The sequence below is a fragment of the Ranitomeya variabilis genome, chromosome 6, assembly GCF_051348905.1.
Source record: "Ranitomeya variabilis isolate aRanVar5 chromosome 6, aRanVar5.hap1, whole genome shotgun sequence".
Taxonomy (NCBI): domain Eukaryota; kingdom Metazoa; phylum Chordata; class Amphibia; order Anura; family Dendrobatidae; genus Ranitomeya; species Ranitomeya variabilis.
Window position 1 is genome coordinate 149051372 of NC_135237.1, and position 18672 is coordinate 149070043.

Sequence of the window (18672 nt, forward strand, 5' to 3'; positions counted from 1 at the left end):
AGAAAATACTGAATAAGAAATATGAGGATAATGTAATACTTGGATTACGCAATTGCGCTATGAACTATACATCTGGAATTGTTATTAATAACTATGGGACGTCATCTCAGTGACCCATTAGTCACATAAAAACAGTGAACCTCTAGAACCTGATGGCCCAGTTTTCTTGACAGACATTGACGCCATTATAAAAGGTTATTTAAGGATGTGATATGATGAACTTAAAAGTAACACTCCAACACAGACACAGGGCATTATTATTATTATTATTATTATTATTATTATTATTATTATTATTATTAGTGTGTGGGCTAATGATTTCTGTAAAAAATCAAGTACAGAGTTAAGGTTGAGGTGATTAAAACTTCCTTATGAGCGCCTGACCTAACCTGCATAAAACACAAAACTTAGATCCATAATTTAAAAAAAAAAAAAAAAAAAAAAAATGGTATAAATAAGAGAATATCTTAATATTCTACATGCCGTCATTTTAAATGAGCAAAATGAAAAAAATCTCACAGCATAGTACTAAAATAAATCCAGTTCAAAGTTCCCCCATGTTGCCTAGTGTGCGCTCTGACAGATTTCAACACAACACTGCGTCCATGGGTGCATTCTCTGCTTCATGCCAAAACTTGCATTCTGAACAGCAGAACAGTTTATTCATAGGACATTAAACAAGTTTATGTACAACATACAGTATACATGGCTTACAGAACAGAATAGGATTGATGTGAGCAGGTGACGGGATGCAGTAACACAGTGGTCCCCAACCTTTCTGACCTTGAGAACCACAATCAGCTCTGCAAGAGGGTCGCGAACCACATCCAGCTCCTGCTCCCCCCCCCCTCACAGTAGTGGCAACCTAAGCCCCAATTACGGGTATAATGATAACCAAAGATTTTCCAAACAAAATCACCCTGAAGCGGTATACCAAGTTCCAGAGGTTCCCACCAAACCCCCATTCAGCATTCTTCCACACGCACTCCCAACACAGTCACATCAAGCACCTCCTCTAACAGGTTGTATCATCCTGTCTCCAGCATACCATACCTAAATTATCTCTAAACCCCCAAGACCAGTAGAAGTGTACCCAAATCTGCTCTTCTGTGCAGGGTTACTCACAAAGTTGACCATTTTGAGATGTGCTCTTCACACCTGTTTACTAAATCTGGAGCTAATGCACCAAGCTGGCAGACAGCCGCGAGCCACATGTGGCTCCCGAGCTACAGGTTGGGGACCCCGTGCAGTAGCGGATAGGAGGCAGATCAAGAGTTAACAGATTTATTAACAGGGGTATACTCCACGCAGGGAGGTAATAGGTTAGACAGGGGGTTTGGAGAGGTGATCCTAGCAATGTATGAATATGGGGTAAGGTAACAAACAAAGCAACTGCTCATGAAAGGGTTAACTTATCAGTTTTGTCGGTTTCCTGGCTGCAGAGTCTTTAGTCCCGACAGAGGTACCCAGGCAACTGGCGCGTGATGACTGCGGCATCATCCTGAAGGAGCTGAGGGTCCAGTTCCTGGTGATGGCGGTGAGTCCTCATTGTCCTAAGCGGGATCCCGGATACAAGGTTCGAAACATATTGATGTGTTTACCATTCGTTGTGTTATCTAATTAGAGTGACCACATCTCTATTATGAGTGGGGTGGTCTGGTATTGTTAGGCAATTGGCTTTTTTAAGTGTTTTTAAATTGTTTTTGGCTTGTAGTTTTGAATCAATAACATTTTCCATTTTTTTTCTAAGAGATCACTGTTTATTGCATACCTTTTTTCCTCTCCTTTTGATGTGTCTCCAGGATGAAGCTGATTTACAAAGTGTCCACTATGATCACAGCTTCAGTCCTGGAGCAAGTTCCATTTCCACAGCTTATGAGTGATCATGTGCTCTCCTCCCTATCTAGAGCTTACATGTGCCACTTTCCCTAAATTTGTATGCTTATTCCATGCTCTTCTTTTGGATTTGCCTTTAACGAGCCTTGTCATATGACTTAGGATAAAAGCCAAACCAGAATCTCAATTTGCAGACATGTTGTTTCAGGGTATTGCCCCTCATTATTGCAAAGCATAAGATCTAATTTGGCTAGGTGAGAGGCTTAAGACTGAGATCTAAGGGTTAACGCTTCTCCTTTTGCAGAGTGACAAGCCAGGCCTGGTATGTCAGAGTGAGGAGACTTCTATGCCATGCATGCTCATCTGAAAAATTAAATAAATGCCAGTCACCTAGTCAAATCAGATCTCATATTTGCAGTGACAAGGGGCAATACCCCAAAACACCGTGTCTGCAAACAGATTTTGGTTTGGCTTTTATCCCAAGTCATACATCAAGGCTCGATAAAAGGGATGATATTGACTTGTAGGATGGCTACATCCAATAGGTGGCACTAGAGTCCTAGTTCTCTTCTCACTGAACAGGCAATTTGCATATCTCAAACAGTGGAAGATAAAGGGAGAAAGCAGAAAGTTACAAAATACTGTAGCAAAACTTGCAGATGTGTGTCAGATTTTGCAGACCAGTTAGCTTGGTGAAGGATTTACATACGCTCTACAGTAAAAAATTGGTGGGAAAGTTTTAATGAACACTATTTAAAAAGTTGCATAAAATTTTGCATTGAGGAAACAATAACAATAAAAAAACTAAACGCAAAACATGAACAATACATGTGAAAAGTTAAGGCAATTGCAGGTGAGTATAGTAATGTGTTGCCTATCGTGACATTTTAATGGGCCACCATGCTTACATGACGGATTTTTACTTATGTGTGACTTATCAATACACAAGCCCATTAAACTGGAGACGTAGTGGAGGAACCAAGCATAATGGTAGACAAAAGCATATTGAAAAATGTATTTTGGAATTTTAAGAATATAATTTACACGTATATGTAAGCATGTCACACTTCAAGCCATTGACTCTTACAAAGATTCAGTCAAAGTAAGTCTTGAACAAAAAAATCCTAAGAAGAAGATGCGGAGCAGAAACCACTCAGGAGAACATAAGGTGATAATTGTTCTCAGGTCTTTTACACAAGCATTATATGGATGTCAAACTGGTCAGCCCATCGTGTGAATCTTGCCTTTACCTATAAATATTCTTTTCCGTTCACCAAATCATGTTGAGTTCTAGAAGTTTATTCAGGATTTCAATTTTTTTTTTCCTTCAGCTGAAAAATGAGTAGTCTACTGATAGAAATGGCTCCTGCCATAAGTTTTGCCTATTATAATTTGGAATATCACGTTAAAACCAATTCATTTTAGATATTAAAGTGGGATTAGTAAAACATGGTTGCTTTCTTCAAAAAACAGTGCAACATCTGTTCAATGGTTGTGTCTGGTAGTGAAGCCCAGCCCTATTACAGTAAATGGAGCTGTACTAAAAGACACATCTTTAGATATTTCACTATTTTATAAATTAAAAACAAAAATATACAACGTTTTGCTCCTTACGGCTTTTACTCGCTGTTCGTGGTGCCTGGCAGCTGCTGACTCGTACATTATTCACATTTCTTAGCGGACTGTTCTGTAATAACCGTAGCACCATGCTGTCCATAGGAGTCATTTCTCTGCTACAGGGTGCTCCCCGGATATAACGTACGTCTCCTGTGGATTGACTCCTCTGAGTCAAATAATAGCAAATAAATAATAGATGTCTTTTTTGGACTCATTAAATAGCTGTAGAGCCACTTCTTGAATCATCTATGTAGGGTAAACTAGTATCCTCATTTTCTACTGGCTGCCTTGAAATTGATTGAGAGAATACGTAAATCTCATTATCTTTCATTGAAAGAGCAAGGGGTTTATCCATTATATCTCCAGTCACACTTCCATCCTTTATTTCTTCTTTGGTGCTTCCATTAGGGAACGTGATTGGGGGAACAGGAGGGGCATCACCCATGGCGCCCTCAAATGGTCGATACACATCAACCTCTGGGTCCGTGCCAGTGGTTTCTTGTAAGAGGTGGCCATAGACCATCGTATCATCAATGACTGCATAGATATGGGACTCGTTAGTCTTTCTTCCCTTCTTGAAAATGGCTTGGCGTCGAGGTGCTTCTGTGTTCACCTTGGAGTTGTATATACCCACAGGAGATTCAGTCTGCTTTTTCCTTTTAAAAAAAATAATCAAATATCAAATTTAAAATAAAAATACTTTGGCTTTCATGAATTATGATATTTCTACCTAAGTTTATTATATATGAGGATACAATAAAATAATGGCTAAAAGGACCTTTCAAAAATAGATAGTTTTAGATATTTTATTCCCGAAACACCAATGTGCTCATTTTTTTCCATCTTGAAATACATTGTAAACTAAACTTCATACTGTAGCCCCCTTAGTAAAGACCACAAAAAATGTAACTAATCTCTCAAACAAGGATTTAAACCAAAAATGAGAAAAAAATAAAAATATACTCAGGGGACAAGTGGGAATAAATCTTGGCTCTTTCGACCTGGTGACAGGTACATTTTAAAGGGAACGAAAAATGCCTTTAACAAGCAGATGTGGGGTTAATTAGCAGTTTGAGGGTATGTGCACATGTTGCGGTTTTTGCTGCGGATCCGCAGCAGTTTTCCATGCGGTGTACAGTACCATGTTAACCTATGGAAAACAAAAACCGCTGTGCACATGCTGCGGAAAAAACCACGCGGAAACGCTGCTGTTTATTTTCCGCAGCATGTCAATTCTTTGTGTGGAATCGCCAGCGATTTTACACCTGCTCCATATTAAAAAAAACGCAGGTGTAAAACCGCAGAAGAATCCGCACAAAAACTGCAGAAAATCCGTAGAAAATCCGCGGCAAAAACGCAGTGTTTTTTCCCTGCGGATTTATCAAAATCAGTGTGGAAAAATCCACACAACAGTCCACAGCGTGTGCACATACCCTAATAATGTTTTGAACATGCTCAGCGCCCGCATTTAGAGCCCTACTGTGGGTAATAAATTAAATTTCCCCGGGCAGCGTTCGACATTCAGCCATGGGGGTAGTGTCAGCGTGGGGTCAGTCACCCCTCTGTGTATAGAGAGTCTGCTATAACTGCGCCCCTGGCACTGACTGACAGCAGACCCTAAAGCTAAGCCGCTGTCAGTCACCGTTCTCTAAGCACATAGCGGTGACTGAACCCACTCCGCACCACCCCTATGACTGAATGCCGACTGCTGCCAGGGGCATTCAATCCTGACAGGTGCTGGCTGTATATTCTGTGTTGAGGCTGAGAGTTTTCATTGTGTGACGAGATGTCATTTTTACTGGTACAATTTTGGGCAATACAATGTTAAACACAATGTTTTGATCTTTATTTCTTGCAGATGGGACATTGAGTGTGAAGACAAAAAAACATCATTTTTGCAGTTTTTTTTCTCTATAGAGTGTATACTGTAAGTGATACAGCAACATTATGTATTTGACTCTTTTTGCAGATTAAAATATTTTTTTTTTTTTTACTTTAAGAAGGGGGGGTGGCAAAAAAAAAAAAAAAAGTATTGCAGTGTATAGCGAAATTAACAATCCCTTTTGAACCCCATCCACAGGTGGACCTTTATAGGGGTACATACAGGAGGGGCCTTAGGTGGGCACCCTACTGCTAGAGCAACTCATTGGCATCATGTGATCCAGACGAAGAGGGGCTAATGGGCACCAGAACGTACTCCTACACCAACATTGACACCAATTTAGGCATTTAAGTGATTGAACAGCAGCAATTGTAGCTAGCTCTGATCTCTGATGTTAGAGGCAGGTGCCGACTGTATAGTGCAGCCAGATTTAATGGAGATTTATCAAAACTTGATAAAATTACAAGTGGCATTCCCTATCCCATTTCAGAAGTTTAAGAAAATTAGACCTGTAGATGAATTGGCACTTTCTTGTAGTAGTTTTGATAAAACTTCTAATGAGCAGTACATATATGTGGCATGCCATCCAACATTAGTAGCACCACACACTATTTAGCATACCACAGATTTACACTGACAATGTGCAGGTTCTGGAATATTTTGAAAGTTGTAAATATTTCACTCTCATCTGACAGCATACAACAAATATATATAACCATTAAACATACTTACTTATTTTTGATGCAGCAAATTGTCGCGATTACGGCCAAAACTACAGCGATCGCTGAACACGCTGCAATCAGTATGATTTTTAAAACTGTAGAAAAAAAAATAAAAAGATACACAAGGATTTCATTTTTTATTATAGAAATTATATTATTGTCTGACACTTAATATACGATAGATATCGATGAATAATTTATTTGAATTTTAATGTATAGTTTTCTTTAATGGTCATGGTAATTTCAGAAAACTTTCCCTTTTTTGCACATTATATAGCAAATAAAATAATCTGCAAAACACTTAAAACTAAATAGTTTGCCTTAAAGGGAATCTGTCTGCAGTATTTTTGCTATGTAATCTGAGAGCAGCATGAGGCAGGGGCAGATACCCTGATTCTAGCAATGTATTACTTATAATTGCTGCACCCAGTAGTCAGTGTTCTCTGCTGCAGATCTAGCAGAGCTCAGTTGTTGAGCTGTGTATAACCCCGACCACACCACCGTTTTCTGTGTACATTGTACAGTCACTGAAAACTGCTACTCAGCAGTGGGAACATTGTTGGACTGGGAGACTGATACAAATGGGACAAGATTGATTGTATGGATGTAATAGATAGGTATCCCAGACATATATCGTGATCAATATGATTTCTTGCTTTAGAATATGAATACAAGGTTATTACAGGACAAACTATGGCTGCAGAAGGAGAATAGTCTAGTTTAAACTAGCTTTTATTGTTCACAAAAAAGGAGTACAATAACCTTGAAAAATATCAAAATAGTTGATAAGGCTACTTTCACACTAGCGTCGGTACGGGGCCGTCGCCATGCGTCGGCCCGATGTACGTTGTGAAATAAATGCACAGTGGGGGTAGCGGATGCAGCTTTTCAACGCATCCGCTGCCCATTCTGCAGTCCGGGGAGGAGGGGGCGGAGTTTCGGCCGCGCATGCGTGGTAGAAAATGGCGGACGCGATGCACAAAAAAAGTTACATGAAATGTTTTTTTGTGCCGACGGTCCGCCAAAACATGACGCATCCGTCGCACATCGGATGCAACGTGTGGCCATGCGTCGCTAATGCAAGTCTATGGAGAAAAAAACGCATCCTGCGGACAACTTTGCAGGATGCGTTTTTTCTCCAAAACGACGCATTGCGACGTACGTCACACGGTGCTAGTGTGAAAGTAGCCTAAGACCCTTGGAAAACGAACTAACTGCGCATGACCTTAAAAGGTAATCACGCGCTAGAAGGTTCTGGAAGTCTTCATTGCGCATGACAGTGCGTGATGAAGTATATAACTATGATTTTGTGAAGCAGACGTGCTGGCCGTCTTCATGTTTTCCCGGAATTTTCCTCCTCACTAAAATCGAGGTCCCTCCGATTGAGGAGTGATGCTATAATATCTAGTGTCGTATTGATGCTTATTAATTCCTATGTAATTTGTTATACGTTTATGACATGACTCTGAAAGTCACTATATATCCTTTAATTCATGCTTAAAATTGCTATTATATATGAATAAAATACTTTGTTTTACCACAAGAACTGTTCTCAGTTGTGCCTAACTTGCATGTTAGTGAGCGAGCTGTAGGTGTAAATGGAGTTGGTAAGACAGACTCAAGGCCAATTATCCAGTAGTGATAATCTCATGCTGACAAAACACTGATTGTATTGAAACAGCAAAACACAGCTTAATAAATAACACATCACTGTAATCAGGGTATCTGATTCTACAGTATGATTCTCTCAGATTATATATCAAAACCTGTTAACAGGTTTGTATTGAGATCATCATGCTGTAGGGGAATAGAGCCTGATTATAGTGATGTGTCACTTATTGGGCTGTGCTTCGCTGTTCCAATACAATCAGTGTTTTTTCAGCAGGAGATTATCACTACAAGACAACTGTCCTCCTGCCTCTTAAAGTACCTTCACACTAAACGATATCGCTAGCGATCCGTGACGTTGCAGCGTCCTGGATAGCGATATCGTTGTGTTTGACAGGCAGCAGCGATCAGGATCCTGCTGTGATATCGCTGGTCGTTGCTGAAAGTTCAGAACTTTATTTGGTCGTCAGATTGGCGTGTATCGTCGTGTTTGACAGGCAAAGCAACGATGCCAGCGATGTTTTACAATGGTAACCAGGGTAAATATCGGGTTACTAAGCGCAGGGCCACGCTTAGTAACCCGATGTTTACCCTGGTTACCATTGTAAAAGTAAAAAAAACAAACACTACATACTCACCTTCTGCTGTCTGTCACACGTCCCTTGCCGTCTGCTTCCTGCACTGACTGAGCGCCGGCCGTAAAGTGAAAGCACAGCACAGCGGTGAAGTCACCGCTGTGCTGTGCCTTACGGCCGGCAATCACAGTCAGTGCAGGAAGCAGATGGCAAGGGACGTGTGACAGACAGCAGAAGGTGAGTATGTAGTGTTTGTTTTTTTTACTTTTACAATGGTAACCAGGGTAAACATCGGGTTACTAAGCGTGGCCCTGCGCTTAGTAACCCGATGTTTACCCTGGTTACCCGGGGACCTCGGCATCGTTGGTCGCTGGAGAGCTGTCTGTGTGACAGCTCCCCAGCAACCACACGACTTACCAACGATCACGGCCAGGTCGTATCGCTGGTCGTGATCGTTGGTAAATCGTTTAGTGTGAAGGTACCTTTAGTCCAACTACACTCCCACCACTGATTAGCAGTTTTCTGTCAATATATGCAGCGCACCAGAGTCTTGGTCGTTGCAGTAGTGTCATTCTTCCACCAGGGGGAGTGATATTACGTCTGAAGGCAATAAAGGAGCTCTTCTGTACAGGTATCACAACCACACACACAACACACTTTATACTCCAGTCCACCAGGGGGAGCAAAGGTTCTATCTACTAGGCCACTCCTCACAGATAGGTAAAACTGGTGGGTTGGTTAGGAAGTTAGTAAGAGCCCGACGGAGTTTGGCAGAAGCTGGCTGGAGTGAGGTCCAGCCAGATCCAGACTGCGGTCTGAGGAGGACGAGGGTCCACGGAGCTGCGCCTGCCCCACGTGCGGCAGCATCCAAAGAGAGAGACATTGAAGGGAAGTGTGTTGCGGTGAGTGAGAAACGAAGGTATAGCAACAAGTGGATACCAGAGAGGCTAGTGGCCGGAATACCGAGGGAGCGGCTGTCTCCGGGCCTTGCTCCGGAGACCGGCAGGACAGTCAATTCCAAGTTGGCTGCCCGACCTTAATACCTAGGAAGACACGGTGGCAACTTGTGGGGGTCAGGGCCTCTCTGGGGTCCCTATAAACAAGCCTCAGGCCATCAGTCATACGGGTTTTGTTCTATCCGACTAAGGGGAACAGTGAGAGGAGTAATAATAGTGAGGACCTCATTAGAGCTTATGCAAGTAGGGACATACTGTGTTACTGTGCGCATAGGAAGGCTATTGAATTCCACCTGGACAAGGAGACTCTGGATTTGCCTTCAGACCGGCTGGACTCTGCCTACCCCGTGATCTGGTGCCTTGGACTGTGGACACTGAAGCCTTCAGTAAAAGGTAAAGAGACTGCACCCTTGTGTCCTCGTTATTCACTGAGCCTCACACCATCCACCATCTACACTCTGGGAAGCCCTGGGGATATACTCACCTGTGGGGAGGTATACCATCAAGCTGCCATAACATCACCCCAGCGGACCCCTAAGCAGCGTCGGTCACCCTGACCGAATACCACAGGTGGCGTCACGAACACTTCCCCTTTAAAGACCTTTCCCTATTCCCATAAAGACTATTCCTTTTACTGGACACCCCTGAGGGCCACGGACCGGGTCAGCCACCGTGACATCCCCTGAACCGAAGGACCCGGTGCAGAGTACCCCACGGCCCTACTGGGGGCGATCCAACTATAATTCACAGAAAGCTGTGGGGATATATACACAGCTCTTTTGAGCTCTGCTAGATCTGCAGCAGAGAAAACTGATGCTATCACTACTACTGCACCCAATAAACTAAGTAGTAAATGGCTGGAATCAGAGTCAGTGTTCATATATCATGCTGCTGTCAGATTACATAGCAACAAATCTGCTGACAAATTGCCTTTCAGAGCGATTTGTCTCCCATCTGTAACTTGAATTACATCTGACAACACAACAGGCAATACATAGCATCTCTAGCAGCACTAACGGAGAAATGGATAAAGTTGACCAGCGATTTCTCATTTTTCCAACAAAATTTGCAAAACCATTTTTTCAGGGACCACCTTATGTTTGAAGTGACTTTGGGGTATTTTCTGTTATATTCACCCTCCATAGTGATACATTCTAAAAACTGCACTCTCCAAGATGCCCAAAACCACATTCAAGAAGTTTATTAACCCTTCGGGTGCTTCACAAGAACTAAAGCAATGTGGAAGGAAAAAGTGAACATTTTACTTTTTCCACAAAAAATTTACTTTGGAACCATTTTTTTTTATTTTCACAAGGATATCAAGAGAAAATGGACCATAAAATTTGTTGTGCAATTTCTCCTGAGTACGCTGATACTGCATATGTGGGGGTAAACCACTGTTTGGGTGCATGGCAGGGCTCAGAAGGGAAGGAGCACCATTTGACTTTTTGAACGCAAAATTGGCTGGAATCAATGGTGGCGCCATGTCACATTTGAAAACCCCTTGATGTACCTAAACAGTGGAAACCCCCAATTCTGGCTTCAACCCGAACCCCAGCACACCCCTAACCCTAACTTTAGCCCAACTCTAACCCTAATGGAAAAATGGAAATATTTTTTTTATTTCATTATTTTTCCTCCCCAACAAAGGGGGTGATAAAAGGGGGTTTATTTACTTTTTTTTTTTTTATTTTGATTACTGTGATAGTGTATCACAGAACCAATAGAAAAATTTTCCTATTGTTGCCAGGCGTCTGCTGGCAGACCTCAGAGGGTTCACTGTGCATGCGCCTGCCATTTTCTCCCACAAGACGACGCCGACAGCCCAGGGGACTTCACGGGGGCGTGCAGTGACACCACAGGTACCGGAAGGGGGGGGGGTGATCGGGGGACCCTATTTCTTTCTCCTCTGATGTACAATCACATCAGAGGAGAGAGAAATTAAATGGAAAATGGGGCTTTTTTGCGGTTGCTGTTATATCGGCGATCGCAACACCGGGGTCGGTAAAAATTGACCCGAATCATGTTCTCTGGGGTCTCAGCTACCCCCGGTAGACGAGACCCCGGATAAGTTAGAATGGCCCACTCTATCAATATATAAAATTAATCCGATTGGTAAACGGCGTAACTAGAAAAAAAGTCAAAACGCCATAAATACATTTTTTGGGTCACGGCAACATTGCATTACAATGCAATAACAGACAGACAATCAAAACATCGTATCTACACCAAAATGGTACCAACAAAAACGTCAGCTCAGCAGGCAAAAAATAAGCCCTTGCCCGGCCCCAAATGCCAAAAAACTGGAGACGCCACAGTTCTCGGAAAATGAAGCAATTTTTTTATTTTTTAAACTAAACTTTTGAAAAAATTTTCACCACATAAATAAAAAAAGAACCTATACATATTTGGTATCTATGACCTCGTAATGACCTGGAGAATCATAATGGCAGCTCAGTTTTAGCAATTTGGGAACATAGTAAAGAAAAACAAACACAATTGTGGAATTGCACTTTTTTTTGCAATTTCACCGTACTGGGAATTTTTTTCCCCGTTTTCCAGGACATGATATGGTAAAACCAATAGTGTCATTCAAAAGTACAAATCATCCCGCAAAAAACAAGCCCTCACTTCGACATATTGATGGAAAAAAAAAAAAAAAAAAAAAAAAGTTATGGCTCTGGGAAGAAGGGGAGCAAAAAATAGAAAAGCAAAAACAAAAAAGGGCTGCGGCGTGAAGAGGTTAGATTGCTGTTCATTCTGGGGCTGACCAGTCAAATGGGTGGTCCTAATCAGCGATTGACAGCTGTACATAGATCAATAATTACAGTAAACACTAACACTAAATAGAACCACCCACTTGACTGAAGTGCCCAGAAAAAGCTGAAATTTAAATATGTAAAGTTACACTGAATAATAATCATCCACTAAACATACATTATTCTGCTCAACTCCTCCTGCTATTTAACAAGATGCCTGTATATTGGACTGCATGATCTGTCACCAGGTTTTTGCTACCCCGTCTGAGAGAAGCATGATGTAGAGGCACAAACTCTGATTCCAGTGATGTTACTTACTAGGATGATTAGGGCAGTTTTGATACAATTGCGGTTTTATCTACTGTAACTCTACAAATTCACTGAATGCTGAGCTCTGTATAACTCCACCCACACCACTGATTGACAGCTTTCTGTGTACACTGTGCATAGGCAGAAAGATGCCAATCATTGGTAAGGGCGGAGTTATAAAAAGCTCATGAATATGGAGGATTACATGGCAGCAGGTTTACGAGTCCTTTGGTTATAATCTCCTCCTGATCAAACAGCAATTTTATCCAAACTACAGCAAGCAGCCCAGTAAAGTGACAGCTCTTCATACAGGGTTTGTCTCTACGTTTTATTATTCTCATTTTAGATGGTAAAAACCTGGTTACAGGTTTGTTACCTATACTTGGAAATTACTGTATCTATCGGCTATTACTGGTCACAGAATTGTTGCAAGTGTTGCACTGGCTTTCTTGACTTTGCCTTTAGACCACAATCTGCTGGACCCTCCTAATGTTGCAGTTCTGTCAATTTCTTTAATGGCACAGCATGAACATGGGGTACAAATGTGATGCATCAAACTCTTAGATAAACCAATGCACTTGATCTTGTGGTTTTATCATACCTGGGGACACTTGGCTGAAGGTAATAGACCACGATAGTTTAAGCTTCTTTGATGATGACCATGGTTTGCAGTTGGAAATGTTCACCCAGAATGCAGAGTACATCTCCAACGCACCTGGTAGTTGTTGATCTTCTCTTCGTTCTATGCCTGACCCATCACCTATCTCTTCTTTTACTTTGACATACGCGTGGTTCCCTTCACAATTTATGTCCATCATGTCTTGTCCAAATTTTAGCCTCGCAAATTGTTTTTTAGGCATATTAATACTCCATGAAACAGACACATAATCTGGAAGCCCATAATCCCAGTGTGGTGTTTGTAGGTAAATGGTGTCTTCAGTTTTTGGAGACACAGTGAATATGCACTCCTCTGAAAAGAAAAAACAAAACACTAATGATTAAAACGCCAAATAGAATATAAATTATAGAAAATATTTAAAAAAGCCGAATAGAATATAAAATAGAAACTGTGTGTATTTTGAAAAAAATAAAGAAGATTGAAACCCTGTAATATAGAAAAATCAGTAGGACATTCCTGCATTATTAACAAGCATTGCCAAGAAAACATAAATATATCACTAGTAGTGATGAGCGAGTGTACTCGTTGCTCGGGTTTTCCTGAGAATGCTCAGGTGGTCTCTGAGTATTTTGGCGTGCTCGGAGATTTAGTTTTCGTTGCCGCAGCTGCATGATTTGCGGCTGCTAGACAGCTTGAATACATGTGGTGATTCCCTAGCAACCAGGCAACCCTCCACATGTACTCAGCCTGGCTAGCAGCCGCAAATCATGCAGCTGAGGCTACGAAAACTAAATCTCCGAGCACTAACAAATACTAGAAGACCACCTGAGCATGCTTGGGAAAACCCGAGCAACGAGTATACTCGCTCATCACTAATCGCTAGTAATTATATACCCATCAGACATCACATTAAAACCATCAAATCACCTTAAATCCATCTAATATTGTGTAGGTTCCTCTTATACTGCCAAAACAGACATTGAGACATGAATTCCACAAGATCTCTGAAGAGGTATTGTGGTATCCAGCATTTTTTTCTTATTTTTTTTTTTTTTTAAAGGGAATCTGTGAAATGGTTTTTGCTACCTCATCTGAGAGCAGCATAATGGAGGAAAAGTTGCCCTGAATCCAATGATGTATCACTTAGTTTACTGAGTGCAGCAGTTGTGACACAGAATTTTCATAGGTAGCATGTAGCAAAGCTCCGAAGTTGCTCCCCCACCCACACCACAGCTTTCTGTGTACATCATCTATTGACAGTGAGCTGGTTATCAGAGAAAGGGTCAATGTACGGAAACAACAGCAGAGTAGTAAGTGATACATCCCTGATATCTGTGTCTTAGATGTACAGATGTGCTGTCCTCCAATTAAATAGCAAAAACCTGCTGACAGATTCCCTTTAAGTTGTGAGAATCAGGCTACAAGAACTTGTATTTCTGGCACATCCCACAGATGCTCAACTGGATGGAGACCTGGGAAACCAAGTCAACAACTTTATTTCCATATTCTCAAACTATTCCTGAACAATTTTTTCAGTTCGATGGGGTGAAATATATTGCTGTAAAAGGCCACATACATTAAGGCCATGAAGGGTGTACCCTGTCTGTGACAATAGTTGGTGTTATACATCAAAAGTAATGTCCATGTTTATTGCTAGGACCAGTCTGTCACAAGGGTGTCATGTCCCCCTGGAAGACCTGTAATTAGACGGTCATGTAAGGTAATGAATTGCAGGTCGTCTTTATAGTTGTTGCACTTTATGTCCCAATTTAAATGGATTTGGTTTAGTTTAGTGGTGCTGAAGAGATTAACAACCCTTTCTATGCTGGTCAGAAACATGTGTAACATCCCAGGAAGCCAGTTGTTACAGTGGTATTGTCTGCCTCACGGGGAGGGTGATGCCATGCCTGGAAGCGAGGAAGGATCCCTTTAACAGGTAACGAGTACATACAACACTGTTCTGACTCCAGGCCAGAAGTGGGAGCTCTGATCCAGTTTGTGAGTGGCTTCCCTATATATTCTGGCTGGAGGAGGAGTTAGGCATTCAGTCGACAGGAGAGCTGGAGCCGTGCAGACATGAGGTTCTGCAGCTCCTGTCAGAGCAGTCTGTGAGAGACTGTGAGGGGAGAAGAGGCGAAGGAGAAGAAAGCTACTGGGAGTGGAGCCGAGAGAGGGCTCACTCCAGAATCAGCGCAGGAACTGGAGGCCAGAATTCTGAGGTTGTGGGGGTAACTGTATGCCCCACAGCAGAAACTGGCGGGCAGGGGATTTCAAGTCGCCTATCCACCATTACATCCGAACACAGCAGCATATAGAGCCTGGAGTCACCGAAAGTAGGGACACCTGTAAAAAGGCTCAAGTTGCCTGCCATACAGATTTTGTCCTAGTAATAAGACAGAGACAAAGTGAAGACCTTGTGTGAAGCCTTAGGCAGCAAGGGACTACAATACAGTGCAGTAAGGAAGGCTTCCAACCCCACCTGGCTAGGGGGATCCTGAATCGCTTCCAGGCTGGCCAGACCTCATCATCACCTGTGATACGTACCCTGGACTGTGGCTGCATACGACCAGTAAAAGGTAAAGAGACAGCAACCTTGTGTCCTCCAATTCTTTCCGGCACTACACCATCTGTTATCTTTGCCTACTACACCAGGAGCCCTGGGGACTAAGCTTCACCTGTGGGAAGCTATACCATCCCTGCTGCAATATCATCATCACCAGTGGACCCCTTTAAGCAGCGTCGGTTGTCCCTGACCGAATACCACAGGTGGCGTCACGAGCACTCTTTATTTTCTTACAAACCATCCTTTTTAAAGACCTTCCCTTTAACTTGGACGCCAAGGGCCATGAACCGGGTCACTGCCACCGTGACCACCCCCTTAATGACCACCGGACCTGGCCAGAGTACCTCAGGGCCCGAGCGGGTGCTCCACATGCAGCTCCATTTCAGCTGCTTATGATCTAGTCATTACTTATAAAAACTGGTCAGACCTTCTTTTCCCTGCCGGTGAAAGATTAGTCTTCCTGTGCTGTGTGCTAAAGCTAAGTGGTTGCAGTAGAGTTGTTGTAATCATGTTCTGTGGTTTGATGTTGTAAATGTGTGTTTATCTCTTGGTCCCTGTTCCCATTTAGTTTATTCCTCCCTGTCCATATCCTCATCTCTATTGTTGGTTAGTGCTCTTGTATGGTAGAGATTTTCTGTTATTCTTGTTTTGTCTTTGCATTTTGTTTACCTTACATTTCTGTCCCATGCCTCATGGGGTGGGGAGGAAGACCGAAGAGGGTTTAACAGGAGTATAGTAAAGTCGGAGACTTAGGGTATGTGTCCACGTTCAGGATTGCATCAGGATTTGGTCAGGATTTTACGTCAGTATTTGTAAGCCAAAACCAGGAGTGGGTGATAAATGCAGAAGTGGTGCATATGTTTCTATTATACTTTCCTCTATTTGTTCCACTCCTGGTTTTGGCTTACAAATACTGACGTAAAATCCTGACCAAATCCTGATGCAATCCTGAACGTTGACATACCCTAAGGCTACTTTCACACTTCCATTGTTACGGGGCCGTCGCAAACCGTCGGCCCGACGTACGTTGTGCTAAATTTAGCAGTTTTACAACGCATCTGCTGCCCATTGTGATTTCCGGGGAGGAGGGGGCGGAGTTTTGGCCACGCATGCGCGGTCAAAAATGGCGGACCCGTCGCACAGAAAAAGTTACATTGAACTTTGTGTGTCGCGGCCGCCAAAACACGACGCATCCATTGCATTGGCCATACGTCGCAATGCGTTGCTAATGCAAGTCTATGGAGAAAAAACGCATCCTGCGGGCAACTATGCAGGATGCGTTTTTTTCTCCAAAACGACGTATTGTGACGTAGGCCATAAGACGGAAGTGTGAAAGTAGCCTTAGGCCTCTGAGACATGGCCAAGGTAAGGAAGACTGAAACCCAACCACCTCTGACCAAGACACAGGAGTTGAAACATCAAAACTGGGTCAAGAAATATCTGAAGACACGTTTTTCAAAGATTTTAAAGGACAGATAAAAATGAGAGTGACTCTTTATGGATAAGGTGCATGGGCCAGTGGCTGGACCTCCACTGCGACTCAGGCACGAGAAAGGTGGCGGTGGGGTACTGCTATAGGCTGGAATTATTAAAGATGAGCTAGCTGGACTTTTTTGGGTTGAAGACTGACTAAAAATCAACACCTAAACCTACGGTCAGTTTTTAGAAGACACTTTCTTCAAGCAGCGGTACAGGAAAAAAATTCTGCATATTTCCAGAAAAACATGAACATAAATTGAGTACTCCACTGCTTGACTAGCTAGTAAAAGCCTTAAAGATGAAACAATAATGACATAACCCCTTCCTCACCTGAGCCAAACCTTATAGAGAACTTGTGAGCCCTTCTTAAATGGGAGAGAAGAAAAGTCACCTCTTTGACAGTGTCTGGGAGGCTGTGGTTGGTGTTGCCCAAAAAGTTGATAGTCAACAGATTAAAAACGTGACAATAGATGGAAAACTTATGACTTATTGAAAAGATTGGTGGGTATATTGGTCACTGATATTACTTTGAAATGTCAAATGTATTTTTGTACATTTTGGAGCTTGGTTATTATTCTCACTTTACATTTTTCATTTAGTTGCATAATAATTCTGCACACATGAATATTCTCCTAAGACAAAACATCACTTTTATTTTTATAAATATTCAAGTTTCTGAACCTTTTTTTCATGGATAGCACTGTAGTTGTTCAATAATAAAATTAACTCTACTGTAGCTCTTATTCTCGTCCGGACTATTTTAAACACTCTACTAATCAATCTCTCTCTTTCTAAACGCTCCCCTCTCCAATCTGTCTTCAATGCTGCAGCTAGAATCATATTCCTCACCAACCGTTACACCGATGCCTCTACCCTGTGCCAGTCATTGCACTGTTTACCCATGCACTCCAGAGTTCAATATAAATTTATCACTCAACCACAAAGCGCTCCACGGTTCAGCACCACTCTACATTTCCATCGTCTCAGTCTACCACCCTTCCCGTTCTCTCCATTCTGCTAGTGACCCAAGATTAACATCCTCAATAATCTGAGCCTCCCACTCCTGTCTCCAAGACTTCTCGTGTGCTGCGCCAATTCTTTGGAATGCACTACCCAGGACAATTCGATTCATCCTTAATACCCAGTTTTAAGCGTGCCCTAAAAATGCATTTCTTGAGACTGTCATAACCGCCTCAACATATTTATCTATCAATGTTTTGCCCATTTAAATTTTTCTTCAAAACCAGGACCCTCGTATCAGCTGTTCTGAAAAAGACATGCATTTAATAGCCCTCTGTGTCTGTACTTTTACCCTTACTGGTTGGTTACCGGATCATACAGCATTACATGAACACCCTATTTATTATATTGATGGCTGGACCGTACAATGCAAGCATTTGTTACCGTCCACCTTTAGTGTCTCCCCTATTTCCTCATAGATTGTAAGCTTACGAGCAGGGCTCTCATTCCTCTTGGTATCTGTTGTTTATGCAATTATTGTTATTCTGCAATGTCTGTTATTGTCTGTACAAGTCCCCTCAAAAAATGTCAAGTAACATAGTATTTAAGGTTGAAGGAAGACTTTAAGTCCATCTAGTTCAATCCATAGCCTAATATGTCGATCCAGAGGAAGGGAAAAAAAACCCATGCGGCAAACACTAAGCTCTACATTGGGGGGAAAAAAAAAAATCCTTCCCAACTCCACATACGGCAATCAGACTAGTTCCCTGGATCAACGCCCTATCAA

The 18672-nt window shown here is 42.2% G+C and overlaps 1 protein-coding gene across 2 annotated transcripts in view; it reads right to left on the bottom strand.

Moving 5' to 3' along the window:
- Positions 1 to 2706: 2706 nt before the first annotated feature.
- Positions 2707 to 18672, bottom strand: part of LOC143782038 (CUB domain-containing protein 1-like) — a 111731-nt gene continuing 95765 nt past the window's right edge. For both annotated transcript variants that reach the window (XM_077269109.1, XM_077269110.1), the window contains 3 exons: positions 12866 to 13234; positions 6068 to 6152; positions 2707 to 4109 (listed from right to left, as the gene is read on the bottom strand). In XM_077269109.1, the coding sequence (XP_077125224.1) occupies positions 3668 to 4109; positions 6068 to 6152; positions 12866 to 13234 (896 nt within the window). In that variant the 3' untranslated portion in view covers positions 2707 to 3667. The remainder of the gene's footprint in view (positions 4110 to 6067; positions 6153 to 12865; positions 13235 to 18672) is intronic.